The sequence below is a fragment of the Martes martes genome, assembly GCF_963455335.1.
Source record: "Martes martes genome assembly, chromosome: 16".
In the NCBI taxonomy this organism is placed as follows: domain Eukaryota; kingdom Metazoa; phylum Chordata; class Mammalia; order Carnivora; family Mustelidae; genus Martes; species Martes martes.
Window position 1 is genome coordinate 30,147,764 of NC_137904.1, and position 20,577 is coordinate 30,168,340.

The following is a 20,577-nucleotide window of genomic DNA, read 5'->3' on the forward strand; positions in this document are numbered from 1 at the left end:
ATATGGAAATGAGCTGGAGGTTGTAGAATTGCAAAATTCATTTTTCCTTGATAAAGGAATTGTTGACACTTGAAACAAGTAAAGTACTTCATCAGGAAATAAGAATTACAGAATTGTTAGCTTTTAAAAGTGAAAAGAAGTTAAGTGTTGCCAAATCTTAAAAATGTTATCTTTTTTCTTATTTGTTGAGATCATAATCTCTTTTCATTCCCACTTATAACATTCTGAAATTTTAATTTATTTTAAAATTCTATTATAAAGCAGGAAATAAGTTGATGTTCAATAAATGGCAAGTTGCTATGTGCATTTTGAGAGAATTACAAATATTTTTTAAAGCAACAAGATTTCCCGAGTACAATACTATCCTCCTTTCTTTTATTAATGGGAATCTGTTTTTTGTCAAGAAGACATTTTTGTCTTTGATACATAGTTCAGTTGGAGTACAGGGCTGTTTTTAGGTTATGCTGGATTGTATTAAAAAGACTTCAGGGGTTATTGTCATAGATTTATCACTTTTAGCCCTTTCCAACTGATGTTTGACCCTAGCTGTAATGTTTTTCCTTTTCCATATATATCTCAGGAGCTGAAACTAACATTATGTTCACTTTTGCTGTTTAAATTCAGTGAGCCTTTAATAAAGATATTTTCATGTTTACAGTGGCAGTTTATAAAATTTGATTCACCATCTTTCTAATGCTAAATTGATTAGTTTGATTTTATGTTGATGGGATCATTGCGTGGTAACTGCGTTAAGGAGGAGTGGATTTGATGGACATCGTGTCCATTTTTATTTTATTTTATTTTATTTTATTTTATTTTTTTTTTTTTAAAGATTTTATTTATTTATTTGACAGAGAGAGATCACAAGTAGGCAGAGAGGCAGGCAGAGAGAGAGGAGGAAGCAGGCTCCCTGCTGAGCAGAGAGCCCGATGCGGGGCTCGATCCCAGGACCCTGAGATCATGACCCGAGCCGAAGGCAGTGGCTTAACCCACTGAGCCACCCAGGCGCCCCAATCGTGTCCATTTTTAAATCTGTGTTACTTGTTTTATTTAAAAGCATTTTGTGGCTAGATAAGCTAAGTGGTATAATATGCCTTTACACATTTATATAATTGAAGTTAGCAGTGTGGCAAAGTCTCTAATCAGAGAAAAATCCTCCAGAATGATGACATAAACTTGAGCTGTTTCTTTCCCTGGGTACAAGTGTTATTCATAATAATTTAGTGGCTCCTGAAGTGTTTTGTCTATCTTTTTGTTCACATGATAAAGGTTTATCCACCTTGTATCAGTTAAAGTGCTTTGATTAATTTTAATATAGTCAAGTTGTTATTACATATACTTAAGTTCAACCTGCTTAGTTAACTGGTGAGTAAAAGGTGCATGTCTTAGGACAATTGTTTTGGGATATCTTTTCTATTATTAATTTGATGTTTTAGGTAAGATGATAATGCAATGGAAAGAATCCTTCCAAAAGTATCTGGTTGTTATATTTGTGAAGCTCATAAGGTTCAATACAAAGAATTGTACATAGTGGTATGAGGCTTTGCTGTGCCCCAAGATTAACGTGCCTTTTTACTAGATTGCTTCTGTATTGGTACCATTAATTAGAGGACTCACTACTAATTGTGTTGGAGAGGAAGATGTAGGGTTATAATACATGAAAGGGAATCTTGTAAAATTGAGTTAAAATAGTGAAATGGGCAAAGACAAATATTTCACGGAAAAAAAAAATAAAACCTACAAAATTTCCCTGACTTAAAATATCTTGACTTAATGATTTTTCAACTTTTTGATGACATGAAAGTCCTTTATAAATTCAGTAGATACTTTACTTTGAATTTTGGGAATTTTGAACTTCCCTAGTTCAGTGATACATGGTATAGTACTCTCCTGTGATGCTGGGCAGCGACTGCTGGCCATAGCTCCTAGTCAGCCATGTGATCAGGAGGGTAAACAACAGATACACTTACAGCTGTTCTGCACCCACACAACCATTCCCGTTTCCCTCCTCCTTGCCCCCACCAAACCGGGAAATAAACCTGAAGGCCAGAGGTAGAAGGGGCCACAGGTTGGCCTGGGTTCCACATTATTCTGAAGCCTATTGGGGCTTGGAATCCGTGGGTCCCAGTGGGTCCCTGCTATTGGCTGGGAGAAGAAGGGAGAGCGCTGTTTGTGGCAAGGATAAGATAAGCAGAAATGAGAGCCCTCATACACTGCTGCTGCAAATGCAAATTTGTCTAGGTGCTTTGGGAAAGAGTTACCATGACTTAGCAGTTTGTCTTCCAGATATACCCACAAGAAACGAAATACATGTCCATGTATGTTCATAGCAGCATTATTTGTAATGCCTAAAAAGTAGGAGCAACCTTGGTATATATACATCATCTGATTGGTAGACAGATAAATAACATGATATATACATCCAATGTGATATTCTTCAGCAATAAAAAGAAATGAAGTACTGTTATGTTTCAGTGTGGATGAGTCTTGAAAATAATGTGCTTTGTGAAAGAAGCCAGTCACAAAAGAGTATATGTTGTACGATTCCATTTATATGAAATGTCCAGAAGAAGCAAATCAATAAAGTAGATTATAGTTGCCCAGGGCTGGTAGTTTGGAAGAAATGGGGGAAATGTGGGGCAACTGTTAATATTATGAGGTTTCTTTTGGTGATGAAAATGTTCTAAATTTGGTTGTGGTGATGGTTCTACAATTATGTGAATATATCATATACCCAGAGCAAACTCTTAGTATATTTAACAAACTTGGTGTAACACACTTTGCTGAAGACTACTCCTATAGGACTTCTTTTCCTTTTCTTATTTTTCTCACTTAATGTGTGTAAGATTGATGAATCACAGACCCTGTATCCCTGAAATAAATAATACATTATATGTTAATAATAAAAAAAGAAAGTCAGTGGAAAAACCAAAAAGAAAGATGAGAAAAATAACTTACAAGGCATGTTTTCCTGCCAATTGTGGTAAAATATGCATAACATAAAATTTGACATTTAGCCACTTTTAAGTTTATACTTCAGTGGCATAAGTATATTCATAGTGTTATACAACCATCACTCTTCTCCATTTCTAGAACTTTTTCATCATCTGGATTCATTGTACTGTAACTCCCCAACCCCCTGTCCCCACAGTCCCTGGTGACCATCATTCTGATTTCTGCCTCTAGTAGATTGCCCGTAATTAAAAAGATGTACAATTCAAAGTGTTGGAAAGGACGTGGAAAAATTGGAAACCTCATACTTTACTGGTGGAAATATAAAATGATATAACTATTTTGGAAAACAGTTTGTTAAAAGTTCAGCATGTGTTTATCATATCACTGAGCAAATTCACTCTAGATACCTCTCCAAGTGAAATAAAAGCATGTTCAGAAAAATATGTATACGTAGATATTCATAACAGACTATGCATTATAGTAACCAATTAGAAATAATCCGAATTGCCAAGAATTGGTGGGTGAACCCACATGTTGTGATACCTCCATACAGTGGAATACAACTTAGCAATATAAAGAAATGAATACCTGAAACAACATGGTTGAACTATAAAAATTATAGTGAAAGAAAAGAATGAAAGTGAAAGAAAATAGAAGGCAAATTGCATGATTCTTTTTTTTTTTTTAAAGATCTTATTTATTTATTTGTTAGAGGGAGAGAGCATAAGCAGGGGGAGCAGCAGGCAGAGGGAGAAGTAGGCTCCCTGCTGAGCAAGGAGCTTGATACGGGACTCGATCCTGGGACCCTGGGATCATGACCTGAGTCGAAGGCAGATGCTTAACTGACTGAGCCACCTGCATGATTCTGTCTATGTGAAAAATTTTCAAAAATTTTAGAAAAGACAAAATAAATAAAATGTACATAGGGATTGCCTAGGGCTTAGAGTTAGAGATCTACTGTAGAGTTAATATGAAGACATTTTTGGGGTGATGGAAGAATTCTAAATCTAGAATGTGGTAATGGTTACACAGTTGTATAAATTTACTAAGCATTAAATTTATACATTATTAAAATGTATTAAATGGTGGTTTGAATGTATAAATTTACTGTGATTGGGGAATGACTATCAATTATGGTGAAGAGATAAGCAAATCTTCTCCCTAGAAAATAAGTACATTACTTGAAAGAATTTTCAAAAATTGCTATCTGGGGACTCTGGATATAGACCAAAAAAGAATGTAATGATAAACATGTAAAGATTTTAGAATTTGGATAACAGTGATAGGAGATAATGACCTTTTTGCCTGAGGCTGCTCTTACTCACATCTGCCTGGAGCTTGGTGAGTGTGACAGTTTTATCAGAGTAAAGTGGGCCAGGTGAACAAGCCATTTCCCTTCTAACCAGGTGATTTACTTGATTTGAATTATTTTCATTAGAAGTAGTAAACTTGGTGGGTGATGAATAAGGGATAATGTGTAGTCCTGCTAGCCTGAGATTGGGGCCAATTTGAAGAACAGAAAGGAAAAATGTTAGAGAAATGTAAGTAGAGCCTCAGAGACCTCTAGGACAACATCAAATGTACCAACATATGTGTAATTGGGATCTCAGAAAGAGAGGTGAGAAAGGGGCAGAAAAACATTTGAGGAAACGAAATATATAAATATTTATCTTTCTTTTTCTTTAATTTCTTTAAAAAGTAGACAGTTGTTTTAGTGAATAATTATAACAAGTTTTTCAGTTGATAATACATATAACAACAGTAGCACAAAAGAATGGGGAGGGAATGCAACTATACTGGAGCAAGGAGCTATGCTTTATTGCAATTAAGTTTATAATTAATGGACAGTCTTATAATCTATGTAGTACCTTGTAACCTATACAGCAACCACTAAAAATTACTCCAAAAAATTAACAGAGGAATTCAAATGGTGACTTTAAAAATAATTAACACAAGAGGATCAGAGGTACAACAAACACCTGAGACAAAATAATTAGCAAAATGGCAGAACTAAATCCAATTATGTACATAATTATATTAACTATAAATGGACTCAAGTTAAAAAGACAGTGATTATCAGGCCAGAATCATTCAGATTCGAAGACATAATTGGCTGAAGTAAAAGGATTGAAGAAATATACCATGCAAACAATAACCATGATAGGACTGGAGTGGCTATATTAATATCAGACAAGATAAAAAGTCAAGAAATATTGCCAGAGAGAAAGATCTTTCATAGTAACAAGAGGGTCAATGTAATAAGTAGATAAAACAAATATTAATGTGTGGACACCTACAGCATAGCCCAGCAAACATTGAGCAAAGTCCAACAGATTGAAAGGAGAAATTATAGTTAACTTTACAGCTTGAGATTTAAATACTTTGCTGTCATAATTGATAAGAAAAACTAGACAAAATATGTGAAGATTTATAAGACTTGATTAACACTATCAACCAGCACAATGTGACATTCCCTCCCCCAAACCTGTAGAATTTGTATTCTTTTCAAGAACATCTGGAATGCTTTCCAAGATAGACCTTACAGTTGGCCATAAAACAAATCTAAATAGCTTTAAAAGGATTAAAATCATGCAAAGTATGTTCCCTGTGAACTATGGAAATCAATAACAGAATGAAATTATGGAAATTCCCAATATTTGGAAATAAAACAACACAAACCTACCTATAAATAACTCATGGGTCAGAGAAGGAATCTCAAGGAAATTAGAAAATATTTTGAATGGAATGAAAATAAAAACTGAGCATATCAGAATTTATGAAGTGCAGCTCTTCCTTTGTATAGAGGAAATGTTTAGCTTTAAATGCTTATAGTAGGAAAGAAAAATTGTCTGAAACTAATAGTCTTTGCTTTTCCCTTTTTCTAATATGAAAAAGAAGAGCAAATTATAACCAAGCTAAACAAATGAAATAAATACTAAAGTTATGAATAGAAGTCAACAAAATAGCAAACAGTGCAATATTGGGGAAAGTCCAAAATTGGTTCTTTGAAAAGATCAACATTATTGATCCTCAAAAAGATAAAAATAGAATTATCATATGATTCAGCCATCTAGCCTCTGGGTTTACATGCAAAAGAATTCAAAATAGGATCTTAAAGAGATATTTACACACCCACATTCATTGCAGCATATTCGTGGTAACCAGGATGTGGAAGCAATCCATATATCTATCACTGGGTGAGTGGGTAAAGGAAAATGTGATGTATACATACTATATAATATTATACAACCTTAAAAATAGGAAATCTTTTGACATGTTACAACATGAACAAGCCTTGAGGACATTTTGCTAAGGGAAATAAGCCAGTCATAAGAGTGCAAATGCTCTATTCTTTCCATTATTTTGACTCTCTAAAATACTCAAAATCATAGAAACAGAAAATAGAAAGATGGTTAGCAAGGGCTGGGAAGGGAGGAAGAAGAATCAGTGTTTAGTGGGTATAGAGTTTCAGTGTTGCAAGATGAAAAAGTTCTAGAAATCTGTTACACAACAGTGTGACTATACTTAATATATTGAACTGAACACTCAAATATTGTTAAGATGGCAGTAATGATCCATGCACAAAAAAATTGACAAACCTGTGGCTTCACTGAATTGCAGGTTCGAGTCAGAGCAATAAGGCAAGAAAATTAAAGCATTAGGATAGGAAAGGATGACAAATCAGATACTTCTATGTAATGGATTGTTGTAATGGTTACAGTATTGTATAAAATCATTGAATTATAAACATAAAACAGGCAACTTTATGGTATGTGAATTACACCTTTGTAAAACTTTTCACACTAACAGAAAAATTAACATTGCCAGTGTAGGATTAGTTCCTGGTGTACTTTAGATTAAATTATTTAGGGACACGTTGGGTGGCTTAGTCAGTTAAGCATCTGCCTTCAGTTTAGGTCATGATCTCAGGACCCTGGGATCAAATCCCGCATCTTTGCTCATCAGGGTCCTCTTTCTCCCTCTGCCTGCTGCTCCCCTTGCTTGTGCCCATGCTCGCTCGCTCTCCCTCACAAATAAATAAATAAACAAACAAACTCTTTAAAAAATATTTATTGATTAAATTACTTATGTCTGAATATCATGACCCGATGATAATCCAGTCATGAGCAAGCATTTTCCAGCAGGCCATAACACAATAAGAACTGTATGTTCTTTGGAGGAAGCTCTACATGGCTGATTTTATGCTTTTTATTTTTTTCTAAACCTCTACTTCAATAAATTATTGTCTCTGTCATTTACAGTAAAGCCGGTCAACTTTCTAGAGTTTATATGATTGATCTGCTGGGGGATATTATATCTTTTCTTCATTCCTAAAGTGGCATTCTCACCTTACAGTGACAAGAATAATCTTCCAATATAGTGGAAGCATGTTATTTGGTCAGGGGTATTGTAGTGTAGCTGTGTATACCTCAGGCTCAGTGATTGGTGAGTAAAGCTTAACTTCCATTTGCTTTCTTTCTTTCTGTAAAGGTGCTTGTGAGCGAGGATTCTGACAGTGATGGTATTGTGGCCCACTTTCCTGCTCATGAAAAACCAGTGTGCTGTATGGCATTTAATACGAGTGGTATGTGTTTGGGTTTTTTTGTTTTTTTTTTTTTTTTGCATGTATATCATGGGTTTTTCAACCAGTTTTGTTTGTTTGTTTGTTTTTAGAAATGGAAAATATGAACTATGGACTCTGACTTTTATTATATGGGTCAGTGTATATCAGAAAAGTAACAGTGTTCAGTAGGTGGTTCTTGAATGAAGTAATTTAAAATAAAAATTTAGAAATCCTCTAAGCATTACTTTTGTTCTCAAGAAGATTGTAAACAGTGCTGTTGAGTTGCGTTAATTTCTGTATTATATTTAAGGTGAGAGCTTCAATATTCCAGACTACATATTAATGCATGTAAATGACACTTTCTTTGTAACTTCGTTTCTTTTTCATTTTGTAGCATATTATAAACTACGTGTATTTTCCCCTACTTTTTGGTGGTAGTGTCTCTTTTTCTGCTTGTTCTTAAGGCATTTGTTAAGGAGAGATGTTATAGTATATGGAATGCCCTACTATTCATTTTCTTTCACCAAAGTTTTTGTTACATAAGGTTTCAAACATAAAAATAGATTTAAAAGATGGTATAGTAATGATGCTTGTATCACCACCTTGATTAAGTAGGTGTTCACATTTCATATGTATTTATATATATGTATATACTTGTACACCCATGGTATGTGTAATATATATACATAGGCATGTTGTATTTTGTCGAATCATTTGTATTTAAGTTACATATTTGATGATGACATTTCACCAGACTATAAATTAATCATATATTTCCTAAGAATAAGGGCCTTTTCCCATGTAACCAGATATTATAGTTCAAAATGTTAACACATTATAGTATCTGATATCCAAACCATAATTGAAAATTTCCCAATTGTCTCAAAAATGTGTCCTACAAAATGTGTAATGTGGTACTGTGTTTGATCACATGGATATGTTAGTAGCTCATCAAAATATCTACATATTGGAGTAAGTTTTTCTTGTGGAGATTAGCAAGTAATCTATAGAGTGGTATTTTGGCTTCATTTCTGAAACAACTTTTTACTTAATAGTGTTGTTAAGTGGAAGGCTGTAGAATGGTGATTTTTCTAATTCTGTCATGTTTTCTGCATGATTAACTGCTGTTCTTCTATTTAAAGAAACAGTTTTTTCTCATCAGCCAGGAATGAACCATAGTTCTCTTGTATGAGAAGGCTAAGATACACACTTAATTCTTTCTCTTTAACAATTTTCATGGTTGGGAATTGATTTAATACTTAGAGTGGTATACTTCCACTCTGGTGGAGCTATTTTTAAAATACTTAGTTTTTAAGTAAAAGGTAAAATTGCTCTTTTGCTTTCAGAGCTGAAATAATCTTCATAAACTTACAATCTTTTCTGATCTTATCCCTTCAGTTGATGGATCTAAGGAGATTGTCATTTTTATCTCATTCTGTAGAAATGATCCTATTAGTTAAAATTGATGGAAAGACCCATCTTTTTTCCCTTTTCATCTTTTCAAATAAAGAATGATGGTAAGAGGATAATATAGAGTATTTTGAATAATCTCCCTTCTAATATCTTAATAAGTCATTTTTGATAGAGAGAAAGATTTTCCAGTGATTGTTGATCAGTAGGATTGATTTAATTAATGAAGACAAAGATTTATGGAAATGCTCTGAATGTTATGGGAATTAAGTTAAATTTGAAGAAACAATCTGGAAGTTATGTCACTTACAGCACTCTACTTGGAATAACTAGTATGACTCATTTTGATAGTCCATCTGTTATGTCAGATCTCCTTTGTATTAATGTATATTTCATATTACCATAGTCAGAGTGCTTCAGACATTGGAAGCTGTGTTTTTTCCTGCCTGTGGCTTTCCATTAAAATAAGAACATCCTATATAACCTAAAGAATGTTTTAGTTATCTCTATCATTGTCTAATTATAGTTTTCTATGATTTCATAATTTTGATGTACATTTTTATTTGATTTCTATTTGAACTCCCAAATTTGTGTTTTTATGGTAAGATTAAGAATTTTTATAACTACTTTTTTGTGTTCGTAATGCACTAGTTGTATAATTCTATGATATGACTTATCTTGGAGTAATCATTTCTTTAAATATTTGTTTTCCTACCTAACCTCTGGGCTCCACTTTACATTAGGGTTCCCTCTTGGTGTTGTGCATTCTATCAGTTTTGGCAAACATATAATAGTACGGTACAGAATAGTTTCACTGCCCAAAAAATCTCCTTTGTACTTGTTCATCACTCCCTCCCTTAACCCTTTACAACCAGTGATCCTTTTACTGTTTCCATAGTTTCAGTTTTTCCAGAATGTCACATAGTTGAAATCTTACTATATATAGTCATTTCAGATTGACTTCCTTCATTTACTAATATGTGTTCAAATCTCCTCCATGTCTTTTCATGCCTTGATTGCTCATTTCTTTTTAGTGATGAATAGCATTCCATTGTGTAGACATACCATAGTTTATTTGCCATTTTTGTATCTTCTTTGTTCTGTTCAGATCTTTTGTCCATTTTTAATTCGGTTGTTCATTTTTTAATTGTTGACTTTTAAGATTTCTTTGTATATTTTGGGTAACAGTCTTGTATTAAATCTGTGTTTTGTAAATATTTTCTTGCAGTCTTTGGTTTGTCTTATTCTCTTGAAAGTGTTTTTGAAGATCAGACTTATTTAATTTTAATGAAGTCCAGCTTATCAATTATTTATTTTATAGATCATTCCTTTGGTGTATATATAACCTCTTTAAAACATATAAATTGACATTCTTCTGCTCTTGGATTCTTAAGTCAATCTTACATTGAATTTTGTAATTTCTTGAAGGGGGATCGTTTTATGAGAACTATTTCATGAGTTTTAAGATCTCTTTTATTTTTTTCTTGAATCTCAAACAAGGCTTTTTAACTTCTATCTAGGATCTGGAAGGTCCATGGATAAAATTCAGAGAGTATGTGAACTTAGGAAAAAAACTACATCTTTATTTTTTCTAATCACTGATGAAAATTTCCTTCACTTATGATATGTAAAATAAACCAATGAAATATTAGCTGTACCTATGAGTATGAGCAATAAAAATAACATGTTTTTACATCATTTCTATCTTATTTATATAATTCTCTGAGTATGGCTTATGGTTCAAAATTATGGTAGACTATATTTTAATATATATCAAAAAACACATACTCTGTATGTTTTTAAAATCACGAGTATTTTACTTTGTCTTAAAAATATATTATTCTGAGAAAGATGTTCCTAGGCTTCACCATATTGCTAAAAAGGTTCATGGCACTAGAATGTTTAAGAGCCTGTTATCCAAAGGTTTATGCTTGGTGTAATTTCACCTGGCAAAACACTTTGGAAGCTAACTCTTTCACTGGAGATGCCATTCACATTGACTGACTCAGGCTTGGCGATTGAGTTAACAAGTGACATTCCCTACTCATGGAATCTGCTGGCGTGGTAGAGACTTAAAAACAAGGAAGGAAAATCCTTTGTGGAGTAAGGACAGAATGGCAGGAGATGAATATTAATTTTTATCGACTACTGGGGAAAGTTCTTCAAAGGAAGTCAGTTCTAAATTCTAACCTAAAAGATGGTTAGCTAGGAAATAATGATTCTGTGTCTGGTATAGAAATAAATATTAGTTGAATGAATGAGGCAAGAAAAATATGGCACATTTGACATAGATTGTGAAGCAGAGTCTATACAGTGGACTCCTCTGTTTATTATGTGGCAGATGTATTTTTCAATGTGTCATCATTTCTGCAACATTTTATAAATGCTTTGTACCTGTTTAAATATTTGAATTAAATGGAGGGTTCATTACTCAGCAACCACTCACAAAATTGGTTTGCAAAATCTTTCATAGAAGATGGTGGAGATTTTATTCAACTGCTTGCAATTCATCTTAGTTATTTACTGTTCATCTCTGAGTATTTTTGCTACTCAGAATATGACTGTTATGGCTTAAGGATAAGCAAGTGTGTCTATAAAAGATTCAGTTCTCAATTATTTGAAAACCTCAAAAAAATTTTTTTAACTGGTCAGTGTCTGAATTGTTTCTATATAAGGACGTCAGACTCAGCTGTGGCTGCTATTATCCAGCTCCTGTGATTATGTGACATTTTATTTTGCTTGTCTAGTTTCTGTATTATATTTCTTGTTTTATCCTAACCCTCTCAGACTGAGACATATATACTTACATCCATATGAAATGTTTGAAGCAAGAGGCTGCATTGCTGTTTGTAAATGCATGGAAACCTTAGTGGTTGTTACTTTCTCCTTTAGTTACTTACAGTTTTAAAAAATATTTTTGGGAGATCAAATGATGTATTTTCTATTGATCTATAAGCCCTCCAATAAATTTACTTATGCTATAAAATGAGACAGTTTCTGTTCTCTGGTTGATTTAGTTTTATTAGCTTTTGAACTTCTATCAGTTGGTGGTTTGTAGAAAGGTATGTAATTTAAGTGGCCCTTACACGATACTTATATTTTTGCTTAAATTGGCTTTTTCAAAATATAACTTGTAGATCCTCTAGTAACACTTTACAGTTTCTCTTTACATGTATCCATATGTGCTTCTAAATTTGCTTGTATCAGTAAGTTTTAACAGTTTTGCTCTTCTTATCTTTTATTTGGTTAAAGACTTTCTCATGGGGTACATAGTATGGCTAATAATAATAACAGTGCTTGTTAGAATACTTTTTACAAGTTTAGGAAAGTTCATTAAAAACAAAACAAAACACAACAAAAATGTTGATTTTATATTTTTGTTTTTAAACCTTATCTTTCTCTAACCATTTACCTGAACCTATCCCTGTTATACTTAAGAATATAAATAAATTTCAGTCTTTTTCTTTTTTTTTTTTTAGTAAGGCATATTTTTGGATGACAGAATTACTAAAATGTCCTGGACATACATCAGAATGCAAGAAGAAACCAGACCTGTTGTCCACCTGAGAAATTTTAAAAGCAGTGTAAAATGTACATGACGAAATAATACTCCAAAGTGTAGTAAGGAGAAAACATCAGTTGTTTGACTGGGTGGTATGCTATTCGGTCTTGTATGGGGCCTATTCAGCAAAGAAATTATGGGCTGCCATTAAATAGCATTGTGAAACTTCTAGTTCAGCAGCCGCAAGCAGTTTGTTTTTCAGTTTCTCCTTCCCATTCTTGTTTATTAGCTGTGACTCTGAGTCCTGAATTAGAACAAATATTTTAATGGCAACATTTATGATTTGGTTGGAAGTGCCAGAGAGGCCTCCTGTGCTCAGATCTAGGCAGATTTCACTATGGGTGGTGTAAATTTGTTGCTTTCAATGATTTAGATGCACAAAGAGGAATGTTTTCTATTTCTACGGTTTTTTTTTTTTTAATTAATGAACTTTAGTTTTTCCAGCAGTTTCAAGTTCACAGCAAAATTAGAAAGTACAAGAGAACTCTCATATAATCCTGCCCTCACCCCAAACTGACCATACTATTGACATTCTACACCACAGTGGTAGTATTGTTATAGGTGATAAACCTATATTGACACATCATTATCAACCAAAGTCTGTCGTTTACCTTAGGTGCCCTCTTGGTGTTCACACATTCTTTATGTCTTGACAAATTAAAATTGACATATATATACCTTTGTAGTATCCTGCCAAATAGTTTCATTGCCTTAATGTTTTTCATCATTATTTGAGACTTCTCAGTTATTATTTCTTTAAACATTTTTTTCTGCCTCTTTTTCCTTCTTTGCTACTTATCTATCAGTCTTCTTGGTCGTATCTTATATGTCTCAGGGGCTCTCTTCATTTTTTTTTTTTTTCATTCTCTTTGTCTCAAACTAGATGATCTCAGTTGATTTCTTCTGCCTGGTTCAGATCTGCTATATGAGCCCCTCTATTGAAGTTATTGTCCTTTGAACTCCAGAATTTCTGTATGTTTCCTTTTTATAATATTATATCTTTATTGATATCCTCTACTTGGTGAGACATAGTTCTCATACTTTCCTTTAATCCCCTAGACATGCTTTCTCTACATCCTTTCTGGTATTTGCTATTCTCACCACTTTTTATTTTATAAATACTAGATATGGGTAAGAAAGGTGATTTGGAAATATTTCTTCCCAGTGAGGAGTTTGTATTTTTATCTGTCTAATAGGGTCTTTTGCAGAGCAAAATTACTTACTTTTTGTCCAATCCAAAAAAATCATTTCAGGGGCACCTGGGTGGCTCAGTGGATTAAGCCTCTGCCTTTAGCTTCAAGCCCCACATCGGGCTCTCTGCTCAGCGGAGAGCCTGCTTCCTCCTCTCTCTTTCTGCCTGCCTCTCTGCCTACTTGTGATCTCTCTCTGTCAAATAAATACATAAAATATTTAAAAAAATCATTTCAGTTTTTGTGTTCATGTCTACAAAAGGTGCACCAATCTGGGGCCTGAAGACTTTTCTCCTTATGTGATTTTCTAATAGTATTCTGGTTTTACATTTTATATTTAAATTTATCCATTTTGTGTTATTTTTTGGTGGGGGTACAGAGGGAGAGGGAGAAAGAATCTTAAGCAGGCTCCTTGCCCAGCGTGGAGCCTGATGTGGGGCTTGATCTCAGGACACTAAGAGCATGACCTGAGCTGAAATCAGAAGTTGAACACTTAACCCACTGTGCCACTCAGGTTCCCCATTTCGTGTTAGTTTTTGTATAATACATTGGATTAGGTCATGGTTCATTTGTTTGTTTGTGTTTTGGCTTGTGGATATTCAGGTGATACTTCATCATTTTTCTCAAGGTCCCATTCTTTCTCCATTGAATTTCTTTTGCACTTTTCTTATTAAAGTAACCTACTTCTGTGGGCTATTTCTGGATTCTCTGATGAAGATGACTTTTTAAGTTTTTTTCTGCATGGGAATATCTGTATCTTGCCCATAATTTTCAGGAATGTTTCAACTAGATAGGATAGGTTAGTTTGACAGTTGTCTATTTATTTATTTTCTAATGTCAGTTCTCTTTTAACATTATTAACCTTTTTAAAAATATTTATTCATTTGAGGGGGGGTATACCCCACCACTGAGCATGGAGCCTGATATGGGGCTTGATCCCAGGACCCCAAGATCATGACCTGAGCCGAAGGCAGATGCTTAACCAACTGAGCCACCTGGGTACCCCCCATTAAAGCATTATTAATCTGAGCCTTTCAGTTAGTTGAGTACAGAGTTGTGCTTTGGGGGGCATCATTCTAATTTATGGTGTCAGTTCAAATGGAGCCATTGAAAGTTTTTGAAAAGGGTGCTGAGTTCTTCTTGCCCTCACATATTGTGGATTTTTCTTCATCCTGCTGTTCTGCTTGATGTAAGAGAAACTACTTTTTTTAATGTTTTTTGTATTGAATTTTCAAGTTGATTTTTTTAAAAACTTCAGGTTTTTTTTTTTTTTTAATTGGTCTTGTTTTGCTTATAGGATAAGAACAGCAGTCTCTCTTGATTTTACAAATTCAACCCCAAATCCTCTTTGCTGGTCACTGGAACAGGTAAAATTTTGAAGACACTAGATGTAGATAGTAACCTGTGTACCTATATTAGCTCAGACTGTCATAACAAAATACCATAGACTGGGGGGCTTAAACAACAGCATTTTTTTCCCCAGTTCTGGAGGCTAGAAGTCCAGGAACCAGGTTCCAGCTGATTTGGTTTCTACTGAGGTGTTTCTTCCTGGCTAACAAATAGTCACCTTCTCAGTGTTGTCTTCATATGGCCTTTCTTTGGTGCAGGGGAGCAGGGAGAGAGGGAGGAAGCTAGTTCTGTGGTCTCTCTTTTTAAATTTTTATTTATTTTTATTTTTGTTCTTTTTAAAAAATTGAAGTATAATTGATTGTTCTATTAGTTACAGGTGTGTAATATCTTGATTTGACAATTCTCTACCTTACTTAGAGCTCACCGTGATAAGTGTAATCACCATCTGTCACCATACAACGTTATTACAGTATTACTGGCTATATTCCTTATGCTGTACTTTTAATCTCCCTGACTTATTTATTTTATAACTGAAGTTTGTACCTCTTAACTTTTATCTCTTCTGCTCATCCCCCTCACCTCCCCTCTGGCAACCATCAGTTTGTTCTCAGTATTTAAGAGTCTGTTTTTTTTTGTTTATTTGTTCATTTGTTTCATTTTTTAAGATTCCACATTTAATTGAGATATATGGTATTTCTCATTCTGACTTCACTTAGCATAATAACCCTCTAGCTCCATCTATGTTGCAAATGGCAAAAATCTCATCCTTTTTTATAGCCAAGTAATATTCTTTATTATATATATAAATATATATGACATCTTTATCCATTCATGTATTGATGGACACTTAGGTTGCTTCCATATTTTGGCTGTTAAAAATAATGCTGTACTATATATAGGGGTGCATATAGCATATGGGTGTTCTATTATTAATTTTTTGAGGAACTTCCATATTGTTTTTCACAGTGGTTGCACCAATTTACATTCTCACCAGTGGTGTACAAGGGTTTGTGATGGCTCTTCTTATAAGGACACTAATCATATCAGATCATGGTCTCACCCTATCTCCCGATTTAAACTTAATTATTTCCTTAAAGACCTCATCTCCACACATAGCCTGAGTTTTTAAGAGTTTCAATATAGGAATTTGGGGCTGCACAAATACTGAGTTTACAACAGTACATGTAAGAATCATTCAGTTACTCTTAGTTTTTTAAAAAAGTCTTATTTGGTCACAGCCCAATTCTAGGTTCTTCTGTTTATGATTGTTGTGTCATACTTTCCCCCATATGTTTACTTCCATTTTAAGATACTCAGATATTTTGTAAGAAATGTTAAATGTTCATGATACCTTCATCTTGTATTGTGCTGTCTAAAAGTATTATAGCCAAACACAACTTTACTGCTTCAACCTGTTCTTCTACCCTTTCCCTCCAACATTTAGCCACACAATTTTTCAGCTCCTTAAACATGTTACATCATTTTTCCTCTTCTGAGATCCTCTTTTACCAGGGTAACTCCTTTTTAATCTCTTGAGTCCCACTTTAAGTATCATTTTGTGAAGACCTGCCTGACTCTAAATAAAATGTCATGCCCCCCCACCTTGCCACTTAATTGAGCAAGTTACTTAGTCTGTTTGGATCACCCCCAGAACTTCAGTTTTCTCATCAGTGAAAGGAAGGGTGATAATGGTGTGTAAAACAATACCAAAATATGGTGAGGCCTCACAAAATTTAGCTGGCATTGTTTTTATTATTATTAACCTACGTCATCCTAGTTTAAATTTACTTATACCCATTGAGAGCATCCTTTCAACATGTTTTCTGCTAGAGGTAAGCTCTTACTTTGTCCCCAGGCATTGTTTATTATTAGCCTGGTAATTTTCACATAGTTGGTAGTAAGTATACACTGAATACTTAAATTAATTAATTATTCTTTTCTCTCATTATAATCATGGAAAAACTCTGGCAGGGCAGAGATAAGGCATTAATTCAGCATAATTACTCATTTGTTGAATAAAACCAAGTTATTTCTCATTTGTGGTTTGAGCAAGAATCGTCTTTTCCCATAAATTATGGAAGTGATCCCTGGTGGCAAATTGTATTAAATGAAGAAACATATCACATATACTTAAGACTGAAATATATAACATAAATATTAAAAATATCCCATGGAAAATGTATCATATTTGTGTAACTAAGTACACTAGATTGGTATATTATTAAGTATATTGTCTTTGACATAAAAGAAGACAAGTATTTTTTATTAATTAAATTGGAAATTAGAAACAGAATAAAGAAATACTCAACTGTATGCAGTAAGCCTGACATTTCTAAAACAGACCTGTTGTCTTTAATTTGGTAAATAATTGATCTGTTTTCCAGAGGCGTTATTTCTGCCAGCTGAGTAGCTGAGAGCTGTGAAGTACAGCACATCTACATTTTAAATAATTGCCCTTCCTTGGCAGGGGAATTGCTTTTCCATCCATTAATAAGAGGAAAATGAATGTTGGGTCTATAGTAAAGTAGATTAAACATGTACCTCTTTAACAGACTTGAAATTTTTCTGGTTAATTAAATGCTATATATTGAAAGGTGATGGTGGTCTTGGGTTAATCATTTAAAAAGTTTAGGTTGGATATTTCTTTTCTTTTGCACAGAGTTGTCCCCATTAATCATAGTGAATGGTCAGAAAAATACCTTGTCTTGATTTTTATTAACATCTATAATGCCTTAGATTTACAGAATTATGTGGCTTCAGATTTTTCCTCTCATCTGACAGCTTCTGGTTTATTACTGCCAGTCACTTATACTATATCACTAACAATGCAGAGGCAGCTTGAAGAGTTTATTGCCCCCCCCCCAAGAAAGAGATGTTTCCATTCTAGATTTGTAGTTACTCTCCTCTATCGTCATCTCATAAAATGACGTGTTTTCTCATGTAATGGATTACTCCCTGAAGAATGTGTTCTCTTTGCTCTGTATTTATTGTGGTGCAGGACTTGTATGAGAGTCAGTGGGAACTTTGCAGGTTTGACTTACCATAAAGTACAGTAGGCATCATACCCAGGACCTGTGCTATTATTGTGGCCCCACCAAAATGTTTAATTCCTTTTAAAAGCAAAAATAAACAAACAAACAAACAAACTTTTACGCTAATGGGATACTTTAATATATGTTTAAACCAGCAACTGTAATCATAAAATACAATTTTAAATATTTTTTCATTGAAGACAGGGCCCATAAAGGCCAAAATGACCAAAGCCCATTAATGTCCTAATGTAGCCCCGGGTCCTGGGTGTCCATTAGTAAGGAGGAGCCCTTCTCCTTTTCCACCATGACTGCCATAGTATTTGTAGTTAATTAAGCAAAGGTGCTCAGTTAGCCCTAAAAGGATTAATGAAAGATGAGAATACATATATGTATGCTATGTAAAATGTGAAGCAAACATACACACACACACATGCACACACACACATATCTGTAACACTGTACTGCCTGTAACAGATGTAACTATAACAGTAGAAACTGAGTATTAAATTTTGAAGAAGGTAAAGAAGAATATTTATAGCCAAGTACATACATGCAAAGTTGCCAAGAGTGAATTAAACTTTTGCTTATCAGGAAAACTTCACTGGTTGTTAAGCAGTGAAGTGCTTGAATATTTGTGGTCCCTTCCCATTTCCTCTCCTCTAGAATGCTCTGGTGCTCCCCTGGGTTCAGGCTTGTTTCAGTGTTCTTATTCAGATTTGTCTGTACTCTTGCCATATGTTAATTATTTTGAACATTGCTCTGAAAACAGTGCAAATATTTCTCAAGGATACATATATTCCAAAGGACATACATTACATCCAATAAGATGGGTACTTAGGGTGGGAAGGGATGGGAATGGGGACTGGGTGTAGGAATGGATGATGAAAGGGAGCATGTTAAAAACAGTAAGTCCATATCAGTATTCAGAATTAACATAATGGGTTTTACAAAAAAAGCCACTTTAGAGTACCAACAGTATAGATGAGAATAAAATTATTTAATTTAAAATGAACTAGGGGCACCTGGGTGGCTCAGTGGGTTAAAGCCTCTGCCTTCAGCTCAGGTCATGATCCCAGGGTCCTGGGATCAAGGCCTGCATTGGGTTCTATGCTCAGCAGAGAGCCTGCTTCCCTCTCTCTCTCTGCCTGCCTCTCTGCCTTCTTGTGTTCTCTGTCAAATAAATAAATAAAATCTTTAAAATAAAATAAAATAAAATGAACTTATCTTTTGGCTTTCCCTTTGTTCCTTTGATTGTTTTATGGGAAGTTTTTGATGGTTATAGTTGTTTTTGATCTCGTTATTCAAGTCATTTTTTTTAAAAAAGATATTTACTTGAGAGAGAGAAAGAGAGAGTGGGGGAGGAGCGAAAGGAGAGAGAGAGAAAAAGAACCTCAAGCAGAACCTGACACAGGACTCGATCTCACAACCCTGAGATCATGACATGAGCTGAAATCAAGAGTCAGATGCTTAACTGACTGAGCCACCCAGGCGCTCCACAAGCCATATCTTTCTGACAGGCTAAAAAGCCATTACACTTATCTATTATGGATACAGATGTGTAGAGTGAGGTTGTGCAAAGAGTGCCTACCTGCCCGGTAATCTTTGTTGTGTGACAGTGGTTGTTCTTATGAATATTCTTTCTGAAACGTAATTAAGGAGTCACGTTTTGAGATAGTGCAGATAGGTAATGAAATCTAATTTCCAGAGATTGTTGGTAATTTGCTAATATTTGACATATTTGCATATATGCCCAAAATAAAAATGTTAAATGATCATCAGTTTTATTTGTCATCTAATAACTATTTGTTACATAGTTTCTGATCTCCCCTGCTAGACCTTTGACTGAAATCTGTTAGAGTGTCATATATATGCTCTGGAATACATGATTCATGGTGCTTTGACCACCCATTTGGCCAGGCTGCACATCTGAGACTCATTGACCTCTTTCTTGACCCTCACTATGAATCTGTATTTCTTACGCATCCCTCTCTGGTTGCTTTTTTTTTTAGGTTTTATTGTGTCCCCCACCTGCCGCATAGGGGTAGGATTTTAACTAACTGCTCTGTTTAGCATCTGTCTTTTCTCTCTCTCCATTCACTCTCTATAAAATGACCAATTTTATCTTGTTCTCTTACCCTTATGTTTTGGTTTGTCTTCATTTTTACTGAACTGTAGCTTACAAAATGTAGATTGCATGAATGTTAAGTATATAGCTTGGTACGTGCACGCACGCGCGTGCGCGCATACACACACACACACACACCCGACCCATATAAGCTCTACCCAAAAAGTTAAAAAGTTCTGTTTTACACATCTCTGAAGTACATTGAATGGCATTCCTTGGAAATACCTAATTTCCAAATTGACCCTTCAAATTGTATATTATAGTCCTAATACATAAAATTTCTGTTCCAAGCAGACTGATCTGCATCATATCCTCTTTGCTTCTCCTGTCTTCTGCTTTTCATGATATTTCACTTCACTCCTCCTCTGTCTACCAAATTCCTATTAACC

At 34.3% G+C, this 20,577-nt stretch overlaps 1 protein-coding gene across 6 annotated transcripts in view; it reads left to right on the forward strand.

Moving 5' to 3' along the window:
• BCAS3 (BCAS3 microtubule associated cell migration factor) overlaps window positions 1–20,577 on the forward strand; it is a 581,171-nt gene that overhangs the window by 174,449 nt on the left and 386,145 nt on the right. For all 6 annotated transcript variants that reach the window (XM_080825313.1, XM_080825315.1, XM_080825314.1 and 3 more), the window contains exon 13: window positions 7,447–7,540. In XM_080825313.1, the coding sequence (XP_080681439.1) occupies window positions 7,447–7,540 (94 nt within the window). The remainder of the gene's footprint in view (window positions 1–7,446; window positions 7,541–20,577) is intronic.